Source organism: Lissotriton vulgaris, chromosome 10, assembly GCF_964263255.1.
Source record: "Lissotriton vulgaris chromosome 10, aLisVul1.2, whole genome shotgun sequence".
Taxonomy (NCBI): Eukaryota; Metazoa; Chordata; class Amphibia; order Caudata; family Salamandridae; genus Lissotriton; species Lissotriton vulgaris.
Genome location: NC_141698.1, coordinates 50315080 through 50339565, shown reverse-complemented (window position 1 = coordinate 50339565; position 24486 = coordinate 50315080). Strand labels below are relative to the sequence as shown.

Genomic DNA, 24486 nt, shown 5'->3' with positions numbered 1-24486 from the left:
CATATAGTGGAATGGCGTACAGTGGAATACCGTACAGTTTAATAACATAGAGTGGAGTGTAGAGTGAATTGCCAGCAAGTGGAATAGTATGCACTGGAGTGTCATAGAGTGGAGTGCCTTACAGTGTAATAGTGTACTGGAGTACAGTTGAGTGGCTTACAGTGGAGTGGCATAGACTGGAGTGGCGTACAGTGCAGTCTGATAAACTGGAATACTGTACAGTGGAGCGGCGTCCAACGGATTAGCGTAGAATGGAGTGTCGTAGAGTGGTTTGGTGTAGATTTGAGTGCCGTACAGTGGAGTACCATACAGTGGAATAGTGTACTGGAGTACAGTTTAGCGGCTTACCGTGGAGTGGCATAGACTGGAGTGGCGTACAGTGCAGTGTGATAAACTGGAATACTGCACAGTGGAGCGGCGTCCAACGGATTAGCATAGCATGGAGTGTCGTAGAGTGGTTTGGTGTAGATTTGAGTGCCGTACAGTGGAATAGGGTAGAGTGGTGGGCGTAGAGTGGAGGGGCATACAGTGGAACAGTGTATAATTGAGCAGCGTACAGTGGAGTGATAAAGACTGGATGGTGTACCCATGAAGCTACATATAGGAGCACAATGACTACTGCAGTGGCATACAGTTCAGTAGAGTAGAATCTGATAGCATATAGGGGAGTGATGCAGCATTGTGTCACCCAAGGGACTAGGGTAAAATGGAACGACGTACAGTGGAGTGACATCAATTGGAATAGAATGCATTGAAGTGCCATACAGTGGAAGAGGATAGAGTGGATCGGTATTTTGTGGAATAGCTTATAGTGCAATAGCTAATAGAAGAGTCACGTACAGTGGAGTGGTGTATACACTGAAGTGGCATACAGTGGAATAGCATAGAGTGGAATAGTGAAGTGCCATACGGTGTAGTGGGGTACGGATGTAATTTGAGATTTTGAGGGACTGTAGATGTACCAAGCAGCGGCGGCTCCTCCACTATGGCGAAGGAGTGTCGCCCCACTGCTCTGTGGGCATTTAAAAATGGAAAAGTAAAAAGATAATAACACAATGTTATTATCAATTTAGTTTTCCTTCTTGGCTCAGCTGGTTTACATTTTAGGTGCTGGGTGGGACTGGGCTGTCACAGCAGCAGGGGGGAGGAATGGTGGGCACTCTCTTAAGTGCGCATGATGGTTTGGTCAGCCGTCTTGAGCCAGTCTTGCGCACTTAGCATGTTCTCCACCCAGCTGTATTGCACAGCCTGGGTGGAGAACAAGCACAGGCTCCCAGTCCCTGTCTGAGCGCCGAACCACAGTGTTCTGACCAATCATGACACAGCTGTCATGCTGGTGACCGCCACACCCTGATTGGCTAGGAGAGTTGGGGAGCCTGTGTGCTTCCTGCTTCTGGAGTCGACTGAGCGGTAGCGGCTGGCCTGCAGGTAAGTGATTTTTCTTTTATTCCGACCCTCGATAAGTAGCAGCCGCCACTGGTACCAAGCAAGCAGGGGGACGCATGGTGGCTTTTTATTGTTTGGTAAATCCTTTGTAAGTATTGTGTTGCCCTTGTAAATAGAATCCCAAATTTGTGCCCTAGTTATATATTGTGCCATGGGTTACAGCGGTAAGTTAGCAGTATACCGTGGTAGGGAACGGCGACAAGTCAGTGTATAGTTGGCCAATGTCTGCCTTTACCATTTTAAAAAGGCAGCCATAACCTTTTCACTATACCTTTGGTGTGTTGTGGCTTACGGCCTTAAACATAGGTAAGTAGGAGAATTTATTGTTGTTCTTAACCCATTACCATTTTGTTAAAGTGATAATAGGTATGGAAACTTTAAAAATAATTTTCTATATATTTATTTAACCAGTTTACGCAGTACTGCGGTAGTACCCGACACTTACCCTGGTTTGTACAAAATGTACCTTTTTTGGCCATTTTTAAAGTAATGCTGTAATTTGTAGGTATTACCACAGTAATGCGTCGGCTTTTTTGGACATAAATAAATATGTAGAAAATTGTCAAGACACTGTTGTAAACAATATTTGTGAAACAGTGTTTTACAGTGATTTGTCAATATTTTTAAAGGTACTTCATAATATTGCTTTTTTTAAATATATAGAAATGTATAAATATATTTCTCTACCTATTACCTCTTAAATTAAATAATAATAGGTAGGGAAACCATATGAACCCTAATACTTAGCTATATTTAAGGCACTAAGCCAGAACCAGCAAAGTGTCCTAAAACAACATGACTGCCTTGGATTTTTGTAAAGGCAGTCATTATCCAATGAGAAAATAACTTATCGCTATGTACTGAGGTAGTTTCGCAAAATTTTGCAAAAATACAGTGACAACCAATATCAACAAGCTAATAATGTTAATAACTCAAAAATACTTACCTTTTTAGTTGCAACCACAAAAAGTATCACAGCGACATGGACTAAGCCATGATTGCTGACAAAACGGTGCTCAAGGGGAGGGGTTGCCCCAAAAGGTGGGACCACAAATGGGGAAAGTGGAACAAATATAGGGGTGATATTTGCATTTCTCCCACGGTTGAATTGAGGAGGGAGAGACAAACATTGATGAATATGCTCGGAGGGACTGTGGTGACCTCCACACTGGGTAGCCAATAATAGGACGTCTCTGTAATTGGCCCAAATACTAGTTTTCTCATATTCTTGACCCTGCGATGATGGTGTAACTATAACAGACAAGATAATCTCTGGAGTTAGCGGAATTTTGTACCCTTGATCCTGAATAAGTCGCAAAACATTGTCATGATCTTATTTTGCCTTGCCAAAGTTGACTGTACACTGCCGTGAACCAATGCCTTTTTGTTATCAATAAAAAAGGTAAAAAAAAAAAAGGATCATACCACCCAATATTCTTCAAACCTACCAAAGTTCATCAAAATCCGACTGACCGTTTTTGCGATACGTCCAATAAAAAACGTCTATGTAAAATGCATTTAGGTCCAAATCTGTTTTTGAAAACCTTTTTTTTCTTTCTTTCTTTCTAAAGTTGTATATAGCGCGAACATGATCCCGAAGGATATCCGAGCGCTTTACAATTGGAGGGAAGGAAGGTAACACTTGCAGTACAGGCATCAAATAGGAATACCAACCAAAACACATATCAAGTAGGCGTACCAAACAAAAAGGTTACAATCGAAAGGGGTCAACAAAGAATAAGATAATAACTGGTACATAGCGAACTGGGAGGGAGCAAATGATTGTTAAAGAAAAATCCCACCCAGGGCAGGGCTTAAGGTGTAAGTCCAATGCATTAGAGAAGGAGGTCCAAAACCCTTTTAAAGGTAAGAACTTGTTCATGAGGAATCTTTTTACTTCCAACTTGAAGGCAACCTTGGAGGAGATTCTGCATATTTTCGATGGGAGAGTTTTCCAGATCTTCGGAGCAAAGACGGAGAAAGCTCGGTGACACGTTCTCTTTTTAGGAAAGATCTGTGGTTTCAGGAAGAGAGAGTTAGCACTTCTAGAAGGTCTACCCCCTCTGGATAATTCTAGCTTTTGTGCTACATAACGGGGGGGGGGGGGTTGAAATGGAGGGCTCTGTGAGACAGGCAGGCAATCTTTAGCTGTATTCTTGCTTTGTAGGGCAACCAATTTAGGGATTTTAATACTGGGGAATGTGTGCGTTTCTTTTGGTACCTGTAACCAATCTGGCCGCAGCAGTCAATGAGGCCCTTAGTGGGCTGAGTCAATAATGAGGGGGGAGTTGAAGGCAGTGAGGTGGTTCATCCAAAGGTCTAACTTGGGGATGTGATTCGGATGAGAAAGGAGAAGGAATTCTGTTTTGGAGGTGTTGAGCAGGAGGTCGTTCTACGTAAACCAGTTTTGAGTATTCATTAGGGTAGTGTTGAGTAATGTGAAGTTATCCGTGGAGGAGATTTTCAGATACAGTTGCGTGTCATCCGCATACGTATGGAAGAGAATGTAGTGGAATTTAGTGCATTAGCTAATGGTTTCAAGAACAAGTTGAAGATTATGGGAGATAAATCAAGATCCCCTTGATCAAACACCTCAAAACTTTCAATCTTCTGGGAATGTAAGGCGGGTGATAGGTCTGCAAAGTTTCACTGAGATTCGTGAAACTGGTGCAAAGTTATTGAGAGACAAAATCGGAGGAATTCCTATCTCTGGTAATCCTAACTATAACTACTGAATGGCTACTGCCACTCTGTGATATATATATATATATATATATATATATATATATATATATATATATATATATATATATATATATATATATATATATATTATAGGCATTGCGTAGAAAAGGATGTGTGCTAAAGGCAGGCATTTTAATGTCAGACAACCAATGGCAGGCAAAGAGCCTGCCTTGGAGGGGAGCGGTGGGTGCTGGGAACAGCATGAGCATGAAACTGGACAATAGATTATGCAATTGATACCTGGTGGGAATCCCATCTATTTCTAGATCTTGAGGGCATGCCTTGGACATTCCATGATTTTGGTTCAGGTGGGCATGCCATGATACCAGATCTCGGGCCATATTATACACTGGCATTGTTTGCGCTGACACACCTTTGAAGAGGTGTGCCAGGTGCAAACCATGCCAATGCACCCCATTATGGTTAATGCGCTGCCCTCAGGGCAGCCGTGAACTCGCGGTGCCCTGGGGGCAGCTCATTCATGTGAAAACATGGAGCAGCTGCATTGTGTTTTCACAGTGCAGGCGGCACCCGCCTGCACTTTCAAAGGGGTTTAGAGATCCCTTGCAGGCGGGTGCAGTCTGAGACTGCACCCGCCTGCAAGGTGATGACTGAGGGGGTCCACATGACACCATTTGCCCCCTGCAGAGGGCTACAGTCAGTTAAATGGCGCAATGTCAGTGCGCCTCCTGTTGGCTTCTTTAACTCTGCACCCGTGTCTGTAATCTTGTGCAGGCACAGACTCAAAGGTATTTCCTCATAGGGCACGTCCTTATGCAAATGAGGGACCACCCTCTGTTGATCGCGCTGGTGCTTTTAGTGCGCCAGCGCTATCGGTATTATAGAAGGGGACGCTCAAGCGCCTGCGTCCTCTTCTATAATACCAAAGTGCCCCGGGGGCGCGCAAAGCAGGGGCAAACTCCCGTTGAGCACTTATTGTAATACGGCCCCTGGTGGGCATGCCACTGGCATCTCACTATTCTGGAAGGGGTGGGCTGGTCATCATTCTGAATCTGGTGTAAGTAGCAAGATTCTGTGCCTGGTTGGAATTTGGAGGATATGTCATCATTGTGTATCAGGAGGGAATCCCCTGATTATGGCGCTTGGGGATAAGCAGTGATTCGGATACGGGGAAGGGGCCGTCCAATGACCCAATCCTGGGGGACAGGCCATAGTTCCAAACCTAGAGGGTAATGCTACAACCTTAGAAGTGAGGAGACGTATCAGCACTTTGATGCTGACGTAGACATGCCATGATGATGAAACCAGTGGACGTACTACGATTCTGAGCTCTGGTCACTTGCTAATCAAATCTTTTCTGCAGCTGAAGGATGATGTTGATGATGTTGTGATGTAAAATAGGATGAGTGACGTGCCAACTTTGTGAAAGAATAAGTTGCTGGCCCCAAAAATGTGCTCAAATGCCCATGGATGGTCCTATCAAAGACCAGGGGGCGAATTCACAGAACTAACTTAAGACAAAATCCTAAACTTACTACTTTTGCTATTCACAGTAGTTAGGATTTTGTCTTAAGTTTGTCTTAAGTTTGTCTTAAGTTTGTCTTAAGACAGACTTAAGACAGACTTAAGACAGACTTAAGACAGACTTAAGACAGACTTAAGACAGACTTAAGACAAAATCCTAACTTCTGTGAATACCAAAAGTAGTAAGTTTAGGATTTTGTCTTAAGTTAGTTCTGTGAATCGGGCCCCAGGTCCCGAGTGCCCAGGCGGCGGTCTTGATTCGACCTCATGAAGGGACCCCTAGACATAACATTCGTATTTGTAAAGCGCACGTCCACGCAATAGGGCATCTTGGCACTGAATAGCAGATGCTTATTGTTACCCAAGTTAATGGTACTTGTTTTATTGACCTCAGAAGGTTGAAAGGCTTAGTGGACCTGCCGGGATTTGAACCTGTGACAGTGAGATCAAACAAAGGCCTCTACAGGTGATGCGTTAGTCCACTGGCCCACCAGGCCAGCTGCGACTCTCGCTGCCTCTTTACCTTGCTTTTGCAAGTTTCCTTTTCATCCCTGCCTTCTTTTTTCACCGTTTTGCCTCTTTCTCCGTCTTCCTTCCTTGTGTGTTTCTCTCTCTTACTCTGGATCAAAGTCTGTTGGTGAAAAATAAACCCCTGTCCCCAAAAATGAGTGGTGGCCCCACCTGCACCCACCCCTCAAAAGTAAGCACTGGATGAGTGATAGGGTATTTGTATTAAAACATAGTAATTTAACAATATTACACCAATTATAAGAATTTGTGAAAAGGTTGCTGATTAGGCGATAGTGATTCATTATTTTATCAAGAAAAAATATAAATGCTAATTATTAAAAAGGATACTTTTTAATATAAATTCCCATATCCAGTAAAATAGTTAAAGAGCTAACTCAATAGTTTTGTCTGTGGAAACAATTTCAGTTGGACTTAGTGGGATTTTCTTGTGAGTCTTTGTCTGTTTACGTGAGATTTCGAAGGAGTTTTACCAATTCTGAACTGGGTGTGGCTGTTATGACACTTCATGTGGTTTAACTTTACATAATGACACTTCCGGTGACGTTGTGGGTTAAAAGGTTATGTGAGGACTCTTCTGCACTTTCTATGATTTTGGTGAATAAGCTTCATTGGATGACTTATCTTATGTAAACACTCGAGACTAGGTACCACAAAACTGAATATGCTGCATATTGAACATCGCTCACATTCTGTGGTGTGGTGGATTATGTTTTTATCACAATAAGGATTTGTGCACTTTTGGTGGTGTTTCTTCATTTCTTGTGCCTTTCCCCTTTCCATTTAGCATGTTGCCAAGACCTCGAGAATTTTTCTTCTCCTTACACTTTAGGGGCACCTTTGGGCGCTTGTGTCTGTGATTGTTATAGTCGTAGATTAATATAAATATGTATTTATCTTTATTATTGTTCTCTTTTAGGTATTTTTGTACTTTTTGCCCAAAGTCCTGAGGAGGCCTTAAATTGTTTTTGATAGGCCAAAACGCGTCGACATTTACCATAGTCCGACACCATTCAAATGTGGAATTGATTGTGATAAATTCTAAAAGAGCTTCTCAAAAAAAGAAGTATAAAGTTTTTTTAGCTTCCTAGGCGCGATGACGAAATGGTGATTGTGAAAAAGGAATTAAGGCTCAAAAAGAGTATGCCATGAATTTCCTTGTGTAAAAGATTGGGCTTCATTTCAACACAGGCTAATAAGGGTATAAAATTGTGTTTTTCATGCGTATTATTTATGTCTTGTTTTATAGTGTATATTATGTGGATAGACATATGATGTCTGGATATTTATATGTATAAACTGAAACAAAATCAAAAAAATCCTAGTGTAAAGAAAATTTAGGTTGACTAAAACAAATAACTTAAACCAATTTCTTGTGTTTTTGTATATTTTTGTTGGTATAATGTTTTTTGATAGCGAGTAGATGAACAAAGAATATTTGATTTTTTCTGTGTGTAAATTAATACTCTTGGACAGACAATTTGTAGTATCTGTCCTCCAACTAAAAGGTTCTTCAAAAGAAATACCAGAGGCATCATTTGTACTTATTTTGTTGTAATGTCCCAGATGCCTTATGGTTTATTGGGTTTCCCCTGAGATATCTATAGCATATTGTAAGTACAGCAGGATGAATGTGCAGTGCTTAATTTGTAAAAACAATAAATGCCGGGGTCCTCGTCAGGAGGCCCCCGCAGTTTGCACCACCCATTGCCACTGTACTTACACAACTACTAACCATCACACTGCTACAAGTGTGACAATTCAGACTGTTCGAGGTCGCCAAAGCTTTAAGAATGGCTTGGGCCAGCAGGAATTTGTGGTTTAAATGTATATTGAATTAACAAACAACTGTTTTCCTGCTCATCTTTAAATTACACAAAAAGTGCCATCATGTGGCAGCTGTCAGAATTGCAGGTTCTGGCAATTAAGCATCCGTGCCGAGCACCGGCAGCCATTAGCTCAAATTAAGCAGTGGAATGTGGTGGATTTTATGGAAATATAGCTTGACTTCCATGTGACAGTCGTGAGTTTATACACAAGTGGAGCAAGCATTAACGTTCCTAAGAATGATTTACATGTACAAGTGGGTTGTGTGAGCCAGAACCATAGACACCCAGGAACTTTTATTTTTTTCAACTTGACATTTTTATTAAAACAACGCCAACAACAAACTCTGCTAGTCTGCCAGTTCACAGTACATCAGCCACACCGTGGCAACATGTCCAAAAATCCCTGTATAAACACACACACACACTTTCTATGCTACTAAATCCAGCTGTTGTGTGCACATAAAAGCAAGGCCTAAATTGCAAGTTCCAAAGATGGCTTTTTTGGGTGTGGGTGTCACATTGCAAATATTGCAGACAGCCATCTCTTCCGCGCCTCCATTTTCTACTCCTGGTCCCAAACAGTCTCTTCCAGGCACCTCAAAATGTCCAGTGAAGTCTTTGATTTTCTCTAGGAACAAGGGCAACTGGAGAACATGTTACAAGTCTACTCACTAATGGACAGCCGCGTGCTGTCTAGTGACCCTAAGACGCTGTTGCCATCTGATCAGATGTGACGTAACTACCCTATAGAAACGTGCATGCCCCCATCGAAGGAGCAGCCAACTGTGTTTTCAGCTTCTGATCAATGCACCACTTTTTCTGGAAGAGCTTGGCACTGCTCAAAATGGCCGCCGCATGAGCGATTGACCTTGATCAAGATGGCGGCCAGCTAGACAACGACTGGAAAGTCTTGTCCCTCATGCGCCTTCTGGGATACAGTTAGAGAGACGTTTCTGTTTCTCTACAGGGAAGGGTATGAGAAGGAGGAACAAAAGTATGTTCATGGTTGCCACATGTATGTTTTAGAAGTGTCGATTTGCAGGTCCACTGGCACAGTGGGGGGCGGTTGCTCTAGGGTTGTGTCCTTCTCCTTTTCGTTCTCGTTCTCCCAGAGATTGATGAGCGGGGGGTACAACTCATTGAGTGGTATGGAGGAGGCCCTCTGCATATACTTCTTTAATGAGTGATGGCAGCTCTTCTGCTTGAGCCGACGGCCGGTGTACAATACGAGCAGTACCATGCTAAGGATAGCAAAAAGGGACCCTAACACGGCAGCCAAGGCCACATTGCCTGGCTGCCCAACCATCTCCACAGCAAAAGAGGCATCCTTGGTTGTGACGTTCAGGCATGACCGCTGGGACTGGTGCGAGAGCGAATCTACAGTTAGGCAAATCTCATATCTAGTCGCTGGCTGAAGGTGGGTGAGGTTGTACTCCTTGATATCCAGAGGTACCTTAGCTGTGTAGCTGATGTGCGGGTTGTGGATACGCATAGTTGCCGACGACCATTCAGGTATGACAATGGGGGCTGTGGCCTCTGGGATTGGGAAGACCTTCCACTCCACCACCACAAAATGTGACTGCACCTTCTTCGCCACCACGAGCAGAGCCACGCTTTTGGACCCTTGGGTGCCGTTGATGTGGAGAGTAGTTGTTCTTGTGTCTGACCCATCTGTATTCCACGCCACACAGGTGTAGAGGCCTGAATCATCAGCATTCACACTATGGATTTCCAGGGTTCCTCCAGCCCGGACCTTAAATTTCTCAGAGTTTACTTCCGGGGAAAGCTTCATCCCTGTTGGACTCATCCAGTAGTATTCAGGTTCGGGATCACATGTGGCTCTGCAGTCTAGCGAGACCATATCACTGCCGGACACGTTGATATAGGAAGGCAGGGTGTGGGTGGAGATTATGGGCAAGCACCCGCCCAGCATTCCTTGCTCAAGGATCTCCTTGAATTGGTGGCCATCCAGCTGGGTCGGCGAAGCACACAGCGTGGACTGGGGCTCGATTAGCCGCATACTTTGGTTGTTGAGGATCCTCCAGTTGGCAGAGCAGTCGCATCGAAGTGGGTTCCCATACAGACTGATTTCATTGAGGGCGGGCAGAGACTGGAAGATTCCCCTTTGCACAAGGCGCAGGTCATTGTTGCTGAGGAGCAGAGTCCTCAGAGAGGGAGCATCCCGGAAGGCAGACCGGTCGATGAAGGAGAGCCTGGGATTGTTACAGAGCTCCAACTTGGCCAACTCTGGAAGAAGCCGGAAGGCATGGCGCTCCACGGTAACTAGATATTCCATATTGTTGAGGCTCAGCTCTTCCAGGTGGGGCATGTCCCAGAAGTCACCTCCAGAAATCTTCTGGATTGGATTCTTGTTAAGATCGAGGAATTTGAGAAGCGGGAGACTCTTCAGTGCCTCCTTGGGAACCTTTGAGAGACGATTGTCAAAGAAGGAGAGGCTTTCAAGATAGTCGAGTCCGACAAAGGCATCTTCAGGGATTTCTTTCAACTCCATCCCTGCAAGGACAAGGCTGTGCAGCTTCCCCAGTGGCTGGAAATTCATGCTTTGTAGTTCCATAATTGGGTTTTCTCCGATCATGAGAATTTCCAGGTTGGGCAGAGAATGGAACCAGTTGCTGTCAATGGCCTGCAGTTTGTTGGCGTTGAGGTGGAGCCTCAAGAGGTTGGTTAAGCCAGAGAAGGCCATGGGGCCGATATTGCTGATTTGGTTGTGGTTAATGTAAAGTTCCTCCAAGCTTCCGAGGTCCTTCAGGCAGTAGTCAGGCAACTCACTGACCTGGTTCTCCTCCAGATAGAGGGTGATGAGCCGGGAGAGGTTGGACAGGCTTACGTCCCCAATGCTGGTGAAGTGGTTTTGGGACAGGTCCAACTCCGTCAGGTTGGATAGGCTCTGCAGCTCGGCCGATACCTGAGAAATCTTATTGCTCTGCAACAGGAGCACCTGAGTGTCCACGGAAAGGTTCACAGGAATGCTGGTGAGGAGGAGATCATTGCAATCGACGGTCTTGGCTTCGTGGTAAATGGACTGGGGCGTGAACCATGGTCTTGTTTCACATACGCATTGAGGGGGGCAGTATCCAAAGACTCTCGAGAAGCCGGGGAGGGTGACTACCAGCATAGACAGCTGCATGAAGGACATGGCTACTCTTATATGATGAACACGGGCAACCAGTGTCACAGGTCTTGTCTTCCGCTTGGAGGGTGCGAAGTCTTCTCGATGTGAGGTGGGAAGATTGCAGTAAGAAAGATGTCAATTATTGCAAGTTTTCGGATGGTGATGATCTGTCAAGGAGAAGAGGCGAGTCTCCCAGTGACGATTCAAAGGCAGGAGGGCATGTCTAAACGAAAAGGAAAAGAATATGTCAGATAAATGAACTGCTTTTTTGGTAGATTTCCATAAACAACTTATAAGATCAACTTAGTTATCAATTAACACAGTGCACACATCAAACCAATATTGTGGGTAAGTGTTTAGTAGTATTATTACTCATTCTAATGACCTCACAGCGATTAAAGGCTACATTAATTATCAATATTTTTGAATGTGTAACTTACAAGATATAAACAAATATTGGAACTAAGTTTTTATTACAATGATGCCCAGATTTACTTAGATTTCACACCATGAAGGAATCAGTGTAGAGCCAGATCTACAAAGACTACCTTGCTGTTGTGATCACATGTGCTGGCGCACTTAAAGGCGGACTTGCACAATGCGCAATCTCACACCATGAGACAGAGGCAAAAGTGTGCTGTGCATCATAGAATATGTACAGAATCATACACTTTCAGTAAAAATTCCTATGCATTGACAACTGCAGAAGGGTCAGATACATTGGATGTGGGGTGTGTTTGCCGCATGCGTGCAATGCAGTTGTTCTTGGGGGGACATGAACGCACTTCCCATGGTTTGTGCTGACGAGCATTACAAAAGGGAGGGGGGGAAATCAGCAACACAAGGCACATGGGAGGAGTGATGGGGGACAAGCAACACGGGGAGGGGTGGGAGACGGACTGCAGGCCTGCACTCCTTGAGAGTGCATGTCCAAAAATAAAAATATAAAAAGAAAAAAAAAGCACCTGCAGGAGATATGTTCAGTGAGCCAAAAATATAACCTGGATATTCATTGGAATGAAAACGCGTTTCAGAGTAGAGTGCGGGTGGGGAGTTGGTAGGGAGCTTGTGGAGTAGCAACATCATTCCGAAGTCCCAGACTTAGCGGTATCTTGATAGTATACCTTACTTATAAACTTTTGTTCTTTCTACAGAGGACGGCTGTGGTTAGAAAGCCATGGGTCCTCTTCCAGGGCTCCATTCTATTATTCTCTTATGCAGGATGCACATTATTAAAGACCCATTGGACTCTGTAGGGTACTTCAACTCTTTGGAAGGCTGGGTCGCCACTGGCCTCCAACTCAGTCATCTAAATAATGGGTCAAAAAGTGGTACTCAAGAAAACTGTAGGATAGATAAGCCACTGCTCTTTACTCTGACCAGATGACCTGCTTCTTAGCAGCATTCTTCAAAAGCGTATACTTGTTACAAAACCACTAAATTACCGTTACCCTACCGATTAGTTCTTGATTACATCCTCCATGGAACCTGAACCCCATGGGATGAGAAGAGGCTGCTTCAACATCGGAAACCAAAGGATCGGCCAGGAACTCACCACCTTCCTTAACACCTCTATCACCACTACATTTCCCGGCGCGTGGAAAGACGCCAAAGTCAAACCACTGCTCAAAAATCCATCCACCGACCCCGGTCAACTCAAAAACTACTGCTTAATCTTCCTTCCCACCGAAGGTACTGTAAAAGATCATCAACAATTAACTCATGACACACCTGGAAAAGAACCAGTTACTCAATGCCTTCCAATCCAGTTTCCGCAGCAATCGCAGCACTGAAACTGCCCTGAGCGCAGCCACCTATGACATACAAACTCTCCTCGACTGAGGAGAAACAACAGCTTTGATCTTCCTCGACCTCTTGGCAGCTTTTGACACTGTATCCCACCACACACTGATCGAAAGACTCTACCACATCGGCCTCTATGGGTATCCGCTCAGATGGATCACCTCTTTCCTCACTGGAAGAACCCAGAGGATCCACCACCCACCTTTCACCTCTGAACTCAAGGAGATCCCCTCTGGTGTCCCCCGGGGCTCATCCGTCAGCCCCATGCTCTTCAGCGCATATATGACCCCGCTGGCCAACGTCGTCTGATCCCACAGTCTCGATATAATTTCCTACACAGACGACACCAAACTCATCCTCTCACTCACTGATGACCCCACCACCACCAGAAGCAACTTCAACAGATGCATGACAAACGTTGCTGATTGGATGAAGAACTACTGCCTGCAACTGAACACAGACAAGAGGGAAGTACTGATCTTTGGCTATGGCACCAGCACATGGAATGACTCCTGGTGGTCATCAGCCAGCAAAGCCCACAAGCCCCTACATTTGGGATGACTAGTATGTAATAAAAATTGAGTTTTAAACCTGCAAGGGGTTTATTTTACCAAAGTTAATTTGCAGTTTAAAACTGCACACAGCCTCCATGTTTTAAGGAGCTACTTAAGAGAGCGGCACAATATGTGCAGAAGGCCCACTGGTAGCATTGAATTTACCAGCCCTGGATATATGTATACCAATATTCTAGGGATTTATAAGTAAGTTAAATATGCCAATTAGGTGTAAGCCAATTTTACCATGTTTTAGGGAGTGAGCACAAGCACTTTAGTACTGGTTAGCAGTGGTAAAGTACACAGAGTCCTTTGGACAACCAAAAATTCATTCTGCGAAGCAGAAGAGAAGAAAGCAAAAGGTTTGGTGGAAGACCACCCAAAGGCTAACCGGTCTAACACCTTGTGGACGTCCGTAACTGCATAGATTTCCCTGCTATCCATGCGCCTGTCGCTATAGGGAATCTGCTGGTGTTAGTGAGTCTATAACTGCAGGAAATAATCTCATGTGAGTGTCACTGAAGCGACATCCCAGTTGTGAGTTATGCCACTTTAGGGAATTCCCTGGTGTAAGTGGGTCTGTCAGTGAAGGGAATCTCCATTTGTGAGTCTGTCACTTGTAAACAATTGCAACGCTGCCTTTGCATTGCATTCCTATTATAACGCGGTCGTTACAACGGTGTCACCATCCCTACTGTTGCGCAGGCTGGAGTAGGAATAGTAAATTATACTATTCCTAAGTTCAGCGTGCCCCCTACAGCAAGTCGATCTAATGCCTTGCAATGTAAAGGCATTGCGTTCTAACAACGCGATGTAATAGTATGCGATGTAACATGCGATATTCATACGCAAGTCTGTCATTGAAGGGAATCCCTGGCTGTGAGTTGGTCACTTCTTAGGAATTCTTAGAAATATTTTAAGACATGGGCAAAGTGGGCAGTTGCCAAGGACCCCCCACTCTTCAATGGGCCCCCTGGTAAAGTGATCTTTCTCCCACTATGTCACACCTTTGTCGGTTTCTCCATCAGAACATTGCCATAGGCCCTGAAAATCCTTACGATGACACTGGAAATTCCCTGGTGTTAGTGAGTTTGTCACTAGTCGGTGTTTCCCTGGTGTGAGTAAGTCTGTCACTGTAGGAAATCCCTGGCTGCGAGCTTGTCACTACAGAGAACCCACTGATTTATGTGAGTCTGTCACTGAAGGGACTCGATGACGGAGTCTGTCGCTATAAGTGGCTCTGTTACAAAAATGTACTTCCTGGTGTAAATCAAGTGTGCACCATATGGTCCATGTAGTCAGGTGACTCTGCCCCCATTTTTTGTATATTCCAGTTCACATGGCTTGCTCTGCAACTGGGACCCTCCCCCAATCCCCTCTTACTAGAGATGAGTGCCTTTCTCGCCGCCAGTGTTTAATATGTAAAAGAATAAGGTGGCAGATTTACAATAACTGGCGCATCCCTCCATATCAGCAGGGATGCGCCAGTTATTGTGCGTCACGGCTGCACCATCATGGATGCGTCGCAATTACAGTGCGGCGCACCATGGGGCAAAAATGGACAGATGCGCGACGCACCTTCTGCCATAAAGACTGCGCCTTTGAACGCAGCTCCAGCAAGGCTCGGGGGTGCCCTATCCTTAAAATGCTGCGTCAATCCTTATGCCTGCTTCAAGCAGACCAAGGCCCAGGGTTTTGACGCAGCATGGCCTTAAAAGTGACTGAGTGAAATCTTGTAGATTTCACTCAGCCACTTTTAGGAGGCCTTCTTGCGCCTGAACGCCCCCCCTGCGCCGGAACGCATACATGTGGCGCAGGGCTTTACAACGTGATGAATCTGGGAGATGCGTCAATTTGTAAATACCCTGCAGCATGGCACTGGCTTTGCGCCACGCTGAGTCACAAAAGTGACGCAACAGCGGCGTAAAAGAGGCGCAAGGGGCTTGTAAATCTGCCCCTAAGTGCCAGGGCTCTCGTCAGGAGACCACTGCAGCTTACATCACACATTGCCCCTGCCATGCTGCCAACAATAGTTACAACACTACTACTAACCATCACACTCATACAAGTGTGACAATTAGGACGATTTCAAGCCCCCAAATCTATAAGAATGGCTTGGTCGGCAGTATAATTTTTAATGTGTATTGAATGAATAATTACCTGTTGTTGTGGTCATCTCCAAATTAGCCAGACAGCGCCACCTTGTGCCCTAGCTCTGCACCTGAGGGGGCAGTATGAAGCATCCATCTAAATACTTAGGTTCAACGAGTCTCGCGCCAGTAATCCACTTGCTCTGGTTTGATGGATGGCGCAGTTGTACGCCTCTGCGCGCCTTTCATGCTTCTCGTGGGCTTTGTGTTTTGAAAAGCTCGCTGGTGGAGCCAGTCAAACAGTGAAGCTTAGGAACAACAACAATAGTATTGTATTTTATACATATTGTATATAGCTGTCAAACACCGCTTGCTGCCGAGACAACACGTCACTATTCCCCAGCACTCATGTTATAGCTCTCAAAGGGATGAAATGCGGAGCAGAGTTCAACGCTGGCTGTGCCATCCTGGCTATGTGTATTCAACGCGCAGTGGTATAGAAATGGTGCAACAGGCACTAATGCACCAAGATATATGCAGAGATCACCCCCTTCCGGTCCAGGGAAGACCTGGCTTGGCAGTTTGCGCTGGACTGTTCCCATGAGGCACAGGGTCAGACTGATTTGCATATGGCCATGTCTGAACTGGGGTGGCAGAGTGGGCTAAAGAACGGTGATGGATCAGTTGACTGGAGGTGAGTATTTGATTTGCTCAAACGCTCCGTCCATCATCCCCTTTGATATCGCTTTATATCACCCCCTGGCTGGGGAGTAAAAAAAAAAAAAGACAGCCATACTTTGGCCACACTGGCCCATTTTCTGGTGCCAGAACGCATGCATTGCATGCATGCGTCATAACGCTACTGGCACCCTGCGTCTTTCAGTAGGCACGCGCATGTGTGATGAATTGTCATTTCACGTGCCACCAAATATTCGCCTGCATACTGAATGACGTGTGCGCCATTTTACTTTTTTTAAATGCTGATCTAAGATGGCGTATGCCACTTGGAGCGGTAAATAGAAAATAGATTTTAAGTTGAGCTAAAGCACCATTTTCCTGCAAGTGTAAAGACCCAGCAGCAAGTAGGAGCTGTGGGGCCTGTCGCAAAATGTAAAAAAAATAAATAGACGCACGGCGACAGATAGGTGAGCAACGGAGGAGCATGTGAGGGGAAGCACCAGGGAGGGGAGAGGATAGTGAGGGGGAAAAAGCAGCACATGGGAGAGAGCAACACAGAGTGAGGAAGGTATTTGCCGAAAGGAAGAAGCACACAAGAAAAAACAGCACACAAGGGAGAGAGCAACATGGGGCCTCATTTATGAACAGTGACGCCTCGCTGCTTGAAAACAGCGATGAGTCACTTTTCACTGCGCACTCCTTGCGACATTTCTGATGCGTCATATTTAATGTATGACGCATCATGTCGCAAGGAGTTACAGATACATCAGTATTTCTGACGTATCTGTAAGCGCAAAAGTGACGCATTGCTGGAGTGTGTCACAAAAGTGACGCAACTCCAGCAATGCGTCCTTTCACATGGGGAAAGCCCCATGTGAAAGGGCTTGCATCAGTCTTACGCCTGCTGTGAGGCAGGCGCAAGATTTGGCGCAACAGCGTCCTAAAAGTGACGCAGTGAAATCTCATAGATTTCACTGCGTCACCATTACGAGGCTTTTTGCGGAGGAACGCCCCCTCTGCATACATTATACCTGACGTAGGTATAATGTAGCGCAGGGGTTTACAAAGTGATGCATCTGCTTAGATGCGTCACTTTGTAAATAGTGCGCAACAGGAGGCATGTTTTACGCCGCCGATGCGTCACAAAAAGTGACGCACCGGAGGCGTAAAAGTGACGCACGGCCTCATAAATGAGGCCCATGGTACACAGGGGATGCGCATTTGCAGGAGGGGAGACGCACATGTGGGAGAAAACCGGACAACAAGTGCACTCAATGAGTGCTTAAATAAAAAGAAAAAAGTGGTTCCTTAAAAGTGAGCAGTGGAAGGATACAGGTCAACCAATCAAAAGTGTGGTAAAGAGGGTCTGCACAGGGGAGGGGCAAACGCCCAAGAAGAGAAAATAAATCTATTCAATAAGAAACAAGGAAACAAGAGAGACAATAAAGCGGGTCAATGGAAGCAGTTGGTGGACTCCAAGCCCACTGTATGTTTTTGGGAAATTCTTCAACAGGTCTCTGACAGCCAAGCAACAGAAGCCATCTGTCTGATATGATTTACGAATTTACAAAGCGCGCAAATGCCCATGGGCATCTGATAGGTGAAACCTCAAAAGGAGGGGGCACAGCAAACAATTTTTGCAAGCTAACCTGATCATGGAGAATGTCTCAGTCTCTGCAGCGTGCAAGGGGATTGTACAGCTCGTCAGGAAATGAGGGATTTGCTGACAATCAAAATCTGCTTTGCTCCGGGTTAGATAAAGTTCAGCAATATTCCTAGACAGCGGGCAGGCAAAGGTTGCACCTGTCCTTCTAGGAATGCAAAAAACACAAACCGACCAGGAGGGGCCCAGGGTGTGTTTCTAGAATATTCCATGAAGGATTTCCTACTGGGGCAACCCTTCTCAGAGGGGTGCAATTGTCCCGTCTCTCTTGGTATTGGGTGGTCTGCTTTTGGAACATGCCCTGGTGGAACAGCCACTCTCTGTCGGTGTGACTCTCTGCTCTAACTTATCCTCAATGTGGCTGGGAGAATGATCAATGACCAGGGTCGGACTGGCCTATAGGGCGATCGGGCAGTGCCCGGTGGGCTGGTCAGTGTGTGGGACGGGGTTTTGGGCTGTTTTCAGCCTTTGTTATGGCCTGCTGGGCTGTTTGTTACTGTTGATTTCCCTGTTGTTACCACAGACAATGACAGTCGCAAGCTCAGATCCATGCAGGCGGCCAGACCTTGCAGACAAATATACAGCATCTTTCCAGTTTCAAAACTGCCCCAATTTACAAACATGGGGCCCGTTTTTAGCTATCAAATTCACTAATGGGGCCATCTTTGTTTAGTGCCCGGGCCCATTTTCAGTTCCAGTCTGACCCTGAAGCCAAATGCTGGTTTTAAATTCCGATTTACTGTTAATTTACATTGGCTCCATCAAGCTCAAATCCAGGCAGTCTTCCATACTATACAAACACTTATACAGAGTGTCTTTCCAAGTTCAAAACCCCCAATTTACAAAAATAGCTTTCCAATTCACTAATGGGTGCTGCTTTTATTTTCATGCTCGGGCCTATTTTATGTCCCAGTCAAACCCTGTTGAGGGCGTGGAAACATCTGAGCACATCATGTCTATTGAGCAAAATAAAATGTCTCCCTCCCAATGCTTGAGGCACACTCTGGTCAGCCTGCATCAGTTTGAGGCACTGAAACTAAACACACGCCCCGGCCTGAGGAAGAAACTTACAATATCAGGAAGTCGCTCAAGGAGTAGCCTTAATAATCTCTAACTATAAACAAAGGGGCATATGATCAAGGGTCGTATCTCCGCTTTTTAGGCTTTTAAAGACAAAAAAGGGGAGATAATCTTTTCACCCTATTAGCAAGCTGATGCTAACATGCATTAGCGCATGTTAGTAGCCGTTTTGCTGACGCCTCGCTTTGAATCTCTAATGAGATGCAAAGTGGGCGTCACTGGGCGTACCCCTGACGGACTACCTTGTAAATTATCGCTAAATGCACATTGTGATATTTACAAGGTGGCCCTCAGGATTTTAGCAGAGGTTAGTTTTTGGAGAAAACCCCAGTTTTTGCAGAAAACGAACGTCTGCTAAAATCCTGGCTAATGTAGGATGACAATGGGAGGTGGATTGATGTGTTACGACCACAGGGTCGTATCATCAAGCATATCGCAGATTTGCAGGGAACATCGCTGGAAAACCAGAGATGATCCCTGCAAAACGGCGATTTCCCCGCTATCGCTGGATTATATATCGCCATTGAGTTATGAGTTGATGATAACGCGCTAACTCTGTGATTTAATTCAGCGATAGCCGGCGTTAGGGAAATCAGCTCTAGGCGCGCTGGGCGATAATTATCGCCCCTCGTTGTTGATATGCCCCTTCATGACAACAAAACCACAGCATTATCTGTCTCTTTTTCAGGCTTCAGCCCCCATGAAATGGAATAACGTAAAAGTGACATCACACACCCTTTCACCATAATGACATCACAGAAAGTGAACTCATACGATCTTTGACCTTGAATGTCCCCAGGAAGTGGCGTCACATGAACTTACCCTGGTTTCCATTCATTCAGTCATTTTCATTCACACTCACTCACTTATTCTCACTCGCATTCATACCTAACTCTTACTCTTTCGCAGTCATTCTCACTCATTCTTCCACTCACTTGCACACTCTCAATACCGCGTTCTCACTCACTCATTCATTCTCACCCATTCATTAACACTTGGTCTCACTCACTTCACTCTAATTCTCCCTTGCACTTTTTCACTCTTTTTCACGCATTCTCACACACTCATACTCCATTTCACTCCTTCACATTCCCTCATAGTCATTCTTTAACATTCTTACACACTCTGACTCACTGACATTTAATCTCACTCATTCTCACTACCTGTCACTGAATCTCACTCACCAGCAAACTGACACACTCACAAACACATATATTCTCTCACACACAAACACACTCGCCCACAAGCTCGTGAACAACATACATTTATTTATATTTTATTTAAATCATCTGCCACTGGAGGTCTCGTTCCAGCTCCTGGTGCTCCATTTTTTATTACACTTTTAGTAAATAATAAAGTATAAAATGGTCAGAAAACCAGAGTGAAGCATTGATGCCCATAAGGGAAAGCTACCCTTGTCTTTTTGGCACTGTCGTTGCTACCTCTGGGGCCAAGGGTTGCAAATGGGGTTACAAAGGGCAAGCCGGTGGTCGCAGCTGCGACCTCTGGTGACCGAAAAATGATGTCCATGTCTGCCCCCGCAATCTGTAAAGTGCAGGAACGCACCTTGTCGAAATGTGTGCTCTCTATAAAAACAAATCTAAATAACTATCTAGGTTATTATAATAACTACCCATAAAGAATGTCCCTGCTCTATGGCAGTGTGTCAGGGTGCCACAGGTTTTGTAGGAGTGTCACACACAGTCCATGAGCACAGCTGGATGTTTTCCTTATGTGGCAAATGGTTAGGGCATCTCTGTTCCCTTGGCCTGTTTGATTCCCTGGTTCTTTTCTTCGAGAACACGTGTTCGAGGTTCTCCTTGGAGTATCGGAATCCAAGAAAATTTCCTTCGGAATGACCTCTCTCTATGGCATTGTGTGATGGCGGGCTAAGGGGTGGTTGTCTTGTTTCTCCTGGGAGGGTAGAATTCCCTGAATCACTTCCTAGAGAGCCTCCTTGCTCTACGGCCGTACGCCAGAAGGACGTTGTTCTCCTAGGACTGTGGGAATCCGAGGGTCTCTACCTTAGGAGTGTCCTCTGCCATTACTGTGGTGTGTCGGGTGCTCACGGTTCTCCTGGGAGGGTCCGATCCCCTTGGTTACTTCCTAGAGAATGTCCTCTCTCTATAGCAGCGGGTTAGGGTTTGGTGTTCTCCTGGGGTGGCAGTCTCTGCGGCACTCCCTGCTGAATGTCCCCTCGCTCTATTGTATTGTAATTGCATTTATAAAGTGCTTACTACCCCTGACGAGGCGTCGAAGCGCTTTTTCGGCGAGTAGCATGCTACTCCGTGACCCATAGAGGATTAGTGTTGAATTAGTACTATAGTGAAACATGCAAGTACATTTTAAGTGGTGGATAGGTTAGTCATTTATTTGGATTCGGAAGGATAGCAGAAGGATAGAAGAGGGAAAAAAAGGTTTGTATTTATATAGCGCCTCTTACCCTTGATGGGGTGTTGAATGGCAGTGTGTCCACAGTGGGTGGGGGAGGGGAGGCTACTCTGTTCTACTAGGAGGGTCAGATTCACAGGGACGCTTCCTAGTAAAGGCCCTCATGCTATGGCAGTGCGAGGAACAACTGCTGTGCGTAACTTCTAAAAACATAAGTGCAAAGGTCTAAAATGTTCTTAATACCCTGAATCTGGTACCGCCCACAATGGTTGGCGAGTATCAAGGTTGCCTAGTCTTGATTCCACATCATACCTCTTTCCTCTATAACTTAACGTGTACTATGTTTATCTGATTCGTGCCATTTTTTTCAACCCCGCTTTCTCCCTTTATCACAGTTTACCTATTTTTCTCTTCCTCCTTCTTTCTCCCTTTAGCTTCCTTGCTCTGGTCCTGATGATAAACACGCCTTGGCAAAGCAACAAAGCAAACCGTGTCAAACGGGGACTTTATTTTCTGCAAACATATGTAATCTGCAGGAAAAAATTGCCAAGAACATAAAATATATAAAAGCAAATGAGCCGCTCCGCAGCACGGGCTCTCCCTGTGGCTAAACCTTGAAATGGCGTCGCTTCTGCTCACGGACGCGCGCGCGTCGTGACCTTGACGTCCGCGTCGCTGCTGTTTTGATCTATGCGGGGAGCGGAGTCTAAATCTCAAGGTCAGCCGGCTGCAGCGGGGCAGGCTGGGTGCCAAGTGCGAGGGCGGGCGAGCACACGTCCCTCCTCGGGCAGTGCAGCCCACCGCCTCCTTCACCCCCCATCCCCTCACAGCGCAATCAAGAGGGTCAGTGGAGTGTGGCAGGAGAAGACAGACGGCGCGCCGCGGGCAGGAGGGTAATCCGTCCAAAGCTGTGGAAAATATGGCGGGAGAGAGGGGAGAAGGAGGAGAGAGAAAGAGAACAAGACGGAGAGCAAGGAAACAGTTCAGAGGGTGACTGAAAGGGGAAAGAGGGCGAGAGGAGGAGAGGGAAAGACCAAGAGAGGTCAAAGAAAGAAAGAGTGGAAGGTGAGAGGGAAATAGAGAGAGTGAGACAGACCAAGAGTAAGAAGCAGAGGAGAAAGGAAGAACAGGAAGAACGCAAGAAACAGGTGGAAAGAGAGAGAGGATAGAAACAGAGAGAGAAAATAAACCAAGAGAGATGGAGAGGGGGGGAATATAAACCGGAAGAGAGGGAAAGAGAGACAAAGAGGGTGTGAACCAAGACAGATGGAGGGAGAAACAGGAGCGAAACAGCTATTTAGAGGAAGGCGATACATGAACAAGAAAAATAGGAGGGAGAGAGAGTAAGGAAAGAAAGGGGACGAAAAGAGAACAAGAGATATAGATAGGGTAGAAAAAGAATGGAAAAAAGGAAGAGGACTTAGGAAAGAGGAGGGGAGTGAAAGTGCCAGAGAGATGTAGGGGCATATTACCAACAACTAGCGATAATTATCGCTATGTTGGTTTAGCGCCGATATGTTTATCGCCGAGCTGCGGCGATTTTTATCGCTTAGGAACCTTGCTATTATCAAGGTCTATCTCCTAAGCGATAAAATCGGCCGAAATGCATGAATATCGCTGAAAAGTCAGCGATATTCATGCATTACCGAGCTAATGCTCTTAGCCATGTTATCCACCTACCGTTGGATAACAAGGCTAAGAACTGCTTTTGGAGATATTCGCGCTTAGCGCGAATATCTCCAAAAGTTGGTAATAGGAGATAGCGATGTTAGCGACTGTTTCCAGTCGCTAACATCTTGGCACACCCACTTTGCATGTCATTAGTGATAAATATCACTGACATGCAAAGCGGGACCCAAGATGGTCGCTATCTCCTACTAGCTGTCGCTAACTGGTGTTAGCAACAGCTAGGTAATAGGGAGATAATTTTATCTCCGCTTTCTTGGCTTTTAAAGCCAAAAAAGCGGAGATAAACCCTCTTGATATTATGCCTCAAAGATAGCTAGAGATGCAGAGAGAGAGTGAGATTGGAAGAAACTGTGTTCTGTAAAAATGAATGGACTAGCACTCAACACCAATAAAATGAGGTACGAGTGGCGTGTGCAGTAAAATGTCTCAGGTGTTACGTCAGCAGAACATTCACCCAGGCGCAGTATGGACATCCTCGGTGGCTTGCTCAGTACAAGGTAAAAACACCCGTACAATTTAATACGTACTCTGTCTCATCCTTGACCTCTCTCAATATATCCTTTGCTTCCACTCTCTGACTCATCTATTCCCTTATTCTACTACCATGATCTCCCTAAGATCCTTTCTCGACTCTTCCCTCCTTGACCCACCCCAAACCTCATTTTACTACTATGTTCCCCAAATAATGCCTTCTAGACTATTCCCTCCTCTGTGCCTCCTTGACCAACCCCTAACCTCACTTTACGACTATGATCTCCCAAATAACGCAGACTCGTCCCTTCTGCATCCCTCCATTGACTCATCCCAAACCTTATTTTACTACTATGATCTCAAAAACGTCACCTTCTAGACTCTTCCCTCCTCTATCCCTCCTTAATCGTATTTGATCAAACTAACAGACTCACATGTTATTGCTCAAATTAACTTATATTTCCCTATACTAATCCACAACTAATCCTTTGGGTTCCGGAGTAGGGTGCTAATTGCCGAAAAGCGCTTCAATGTATCCTCAGGGGTAGTAAGCACTATATAAATACAAATCCGCCTGCAACCTGAGATCAAGCAAAGAAATCTAACTGTACAAGCCAAGCTCACTGCAAGGAGCAAGGAGGAAGGTAAGTCGGGCGTTGGGTGAACAACTCTGGAACTTACTGTTCCAAGACCTCAAAAATCTTCCTAGCCTTGAGGTATTCAAGGAAACCGTACAACCAGTGCCTAGATTTACTTTGGGCTCCTCAGGCGCTTTGTGTGGCACTGGCACTTTTGCCTTGCGCCTGCAAGCTGTTAAACATAAGAGGTCGAAGTGGATAGGATCTGAGGGGGCTCAATGTGCCCATACTTTTTAAAATTGACAAAAAAAGTTCCCCTACTT

The 24486-nt window shown here is 45.4% G+C and overlaps 1 protein-coding gene across 2 annotated transcripts in view; it reads right to left on the bottom strand.

Annotated features, from left to right (window-relative positions):
- Nucleotides 1-8306: 8306 nt before the first annotated feature.
- LOC147684589 (leucine-rich repeat neuronal protein 1-like) overlaps nucleotides 8307-24486 on the bottom strand; it is a 111123-nt gene continuing 94943 nt past the window's right edge. For both annotated transcript variants that reach the window (XM_086940429.1, XM_086940430.1), the window contains exon 2: nucleotides 8307-11389. In XM_086940429.1, the coding sequence (XP_086796555.1) occupies nucleotides 9034-11190 (2157 nt within the window). In that variant the 5' untranslated portion in view covers nucleotides 11191-11389 and the 3' untranslated portion in view covers nucleotides 8307-9033. The remainder of the gene's footprint in view (nucleotides 11390-24486) is intronic.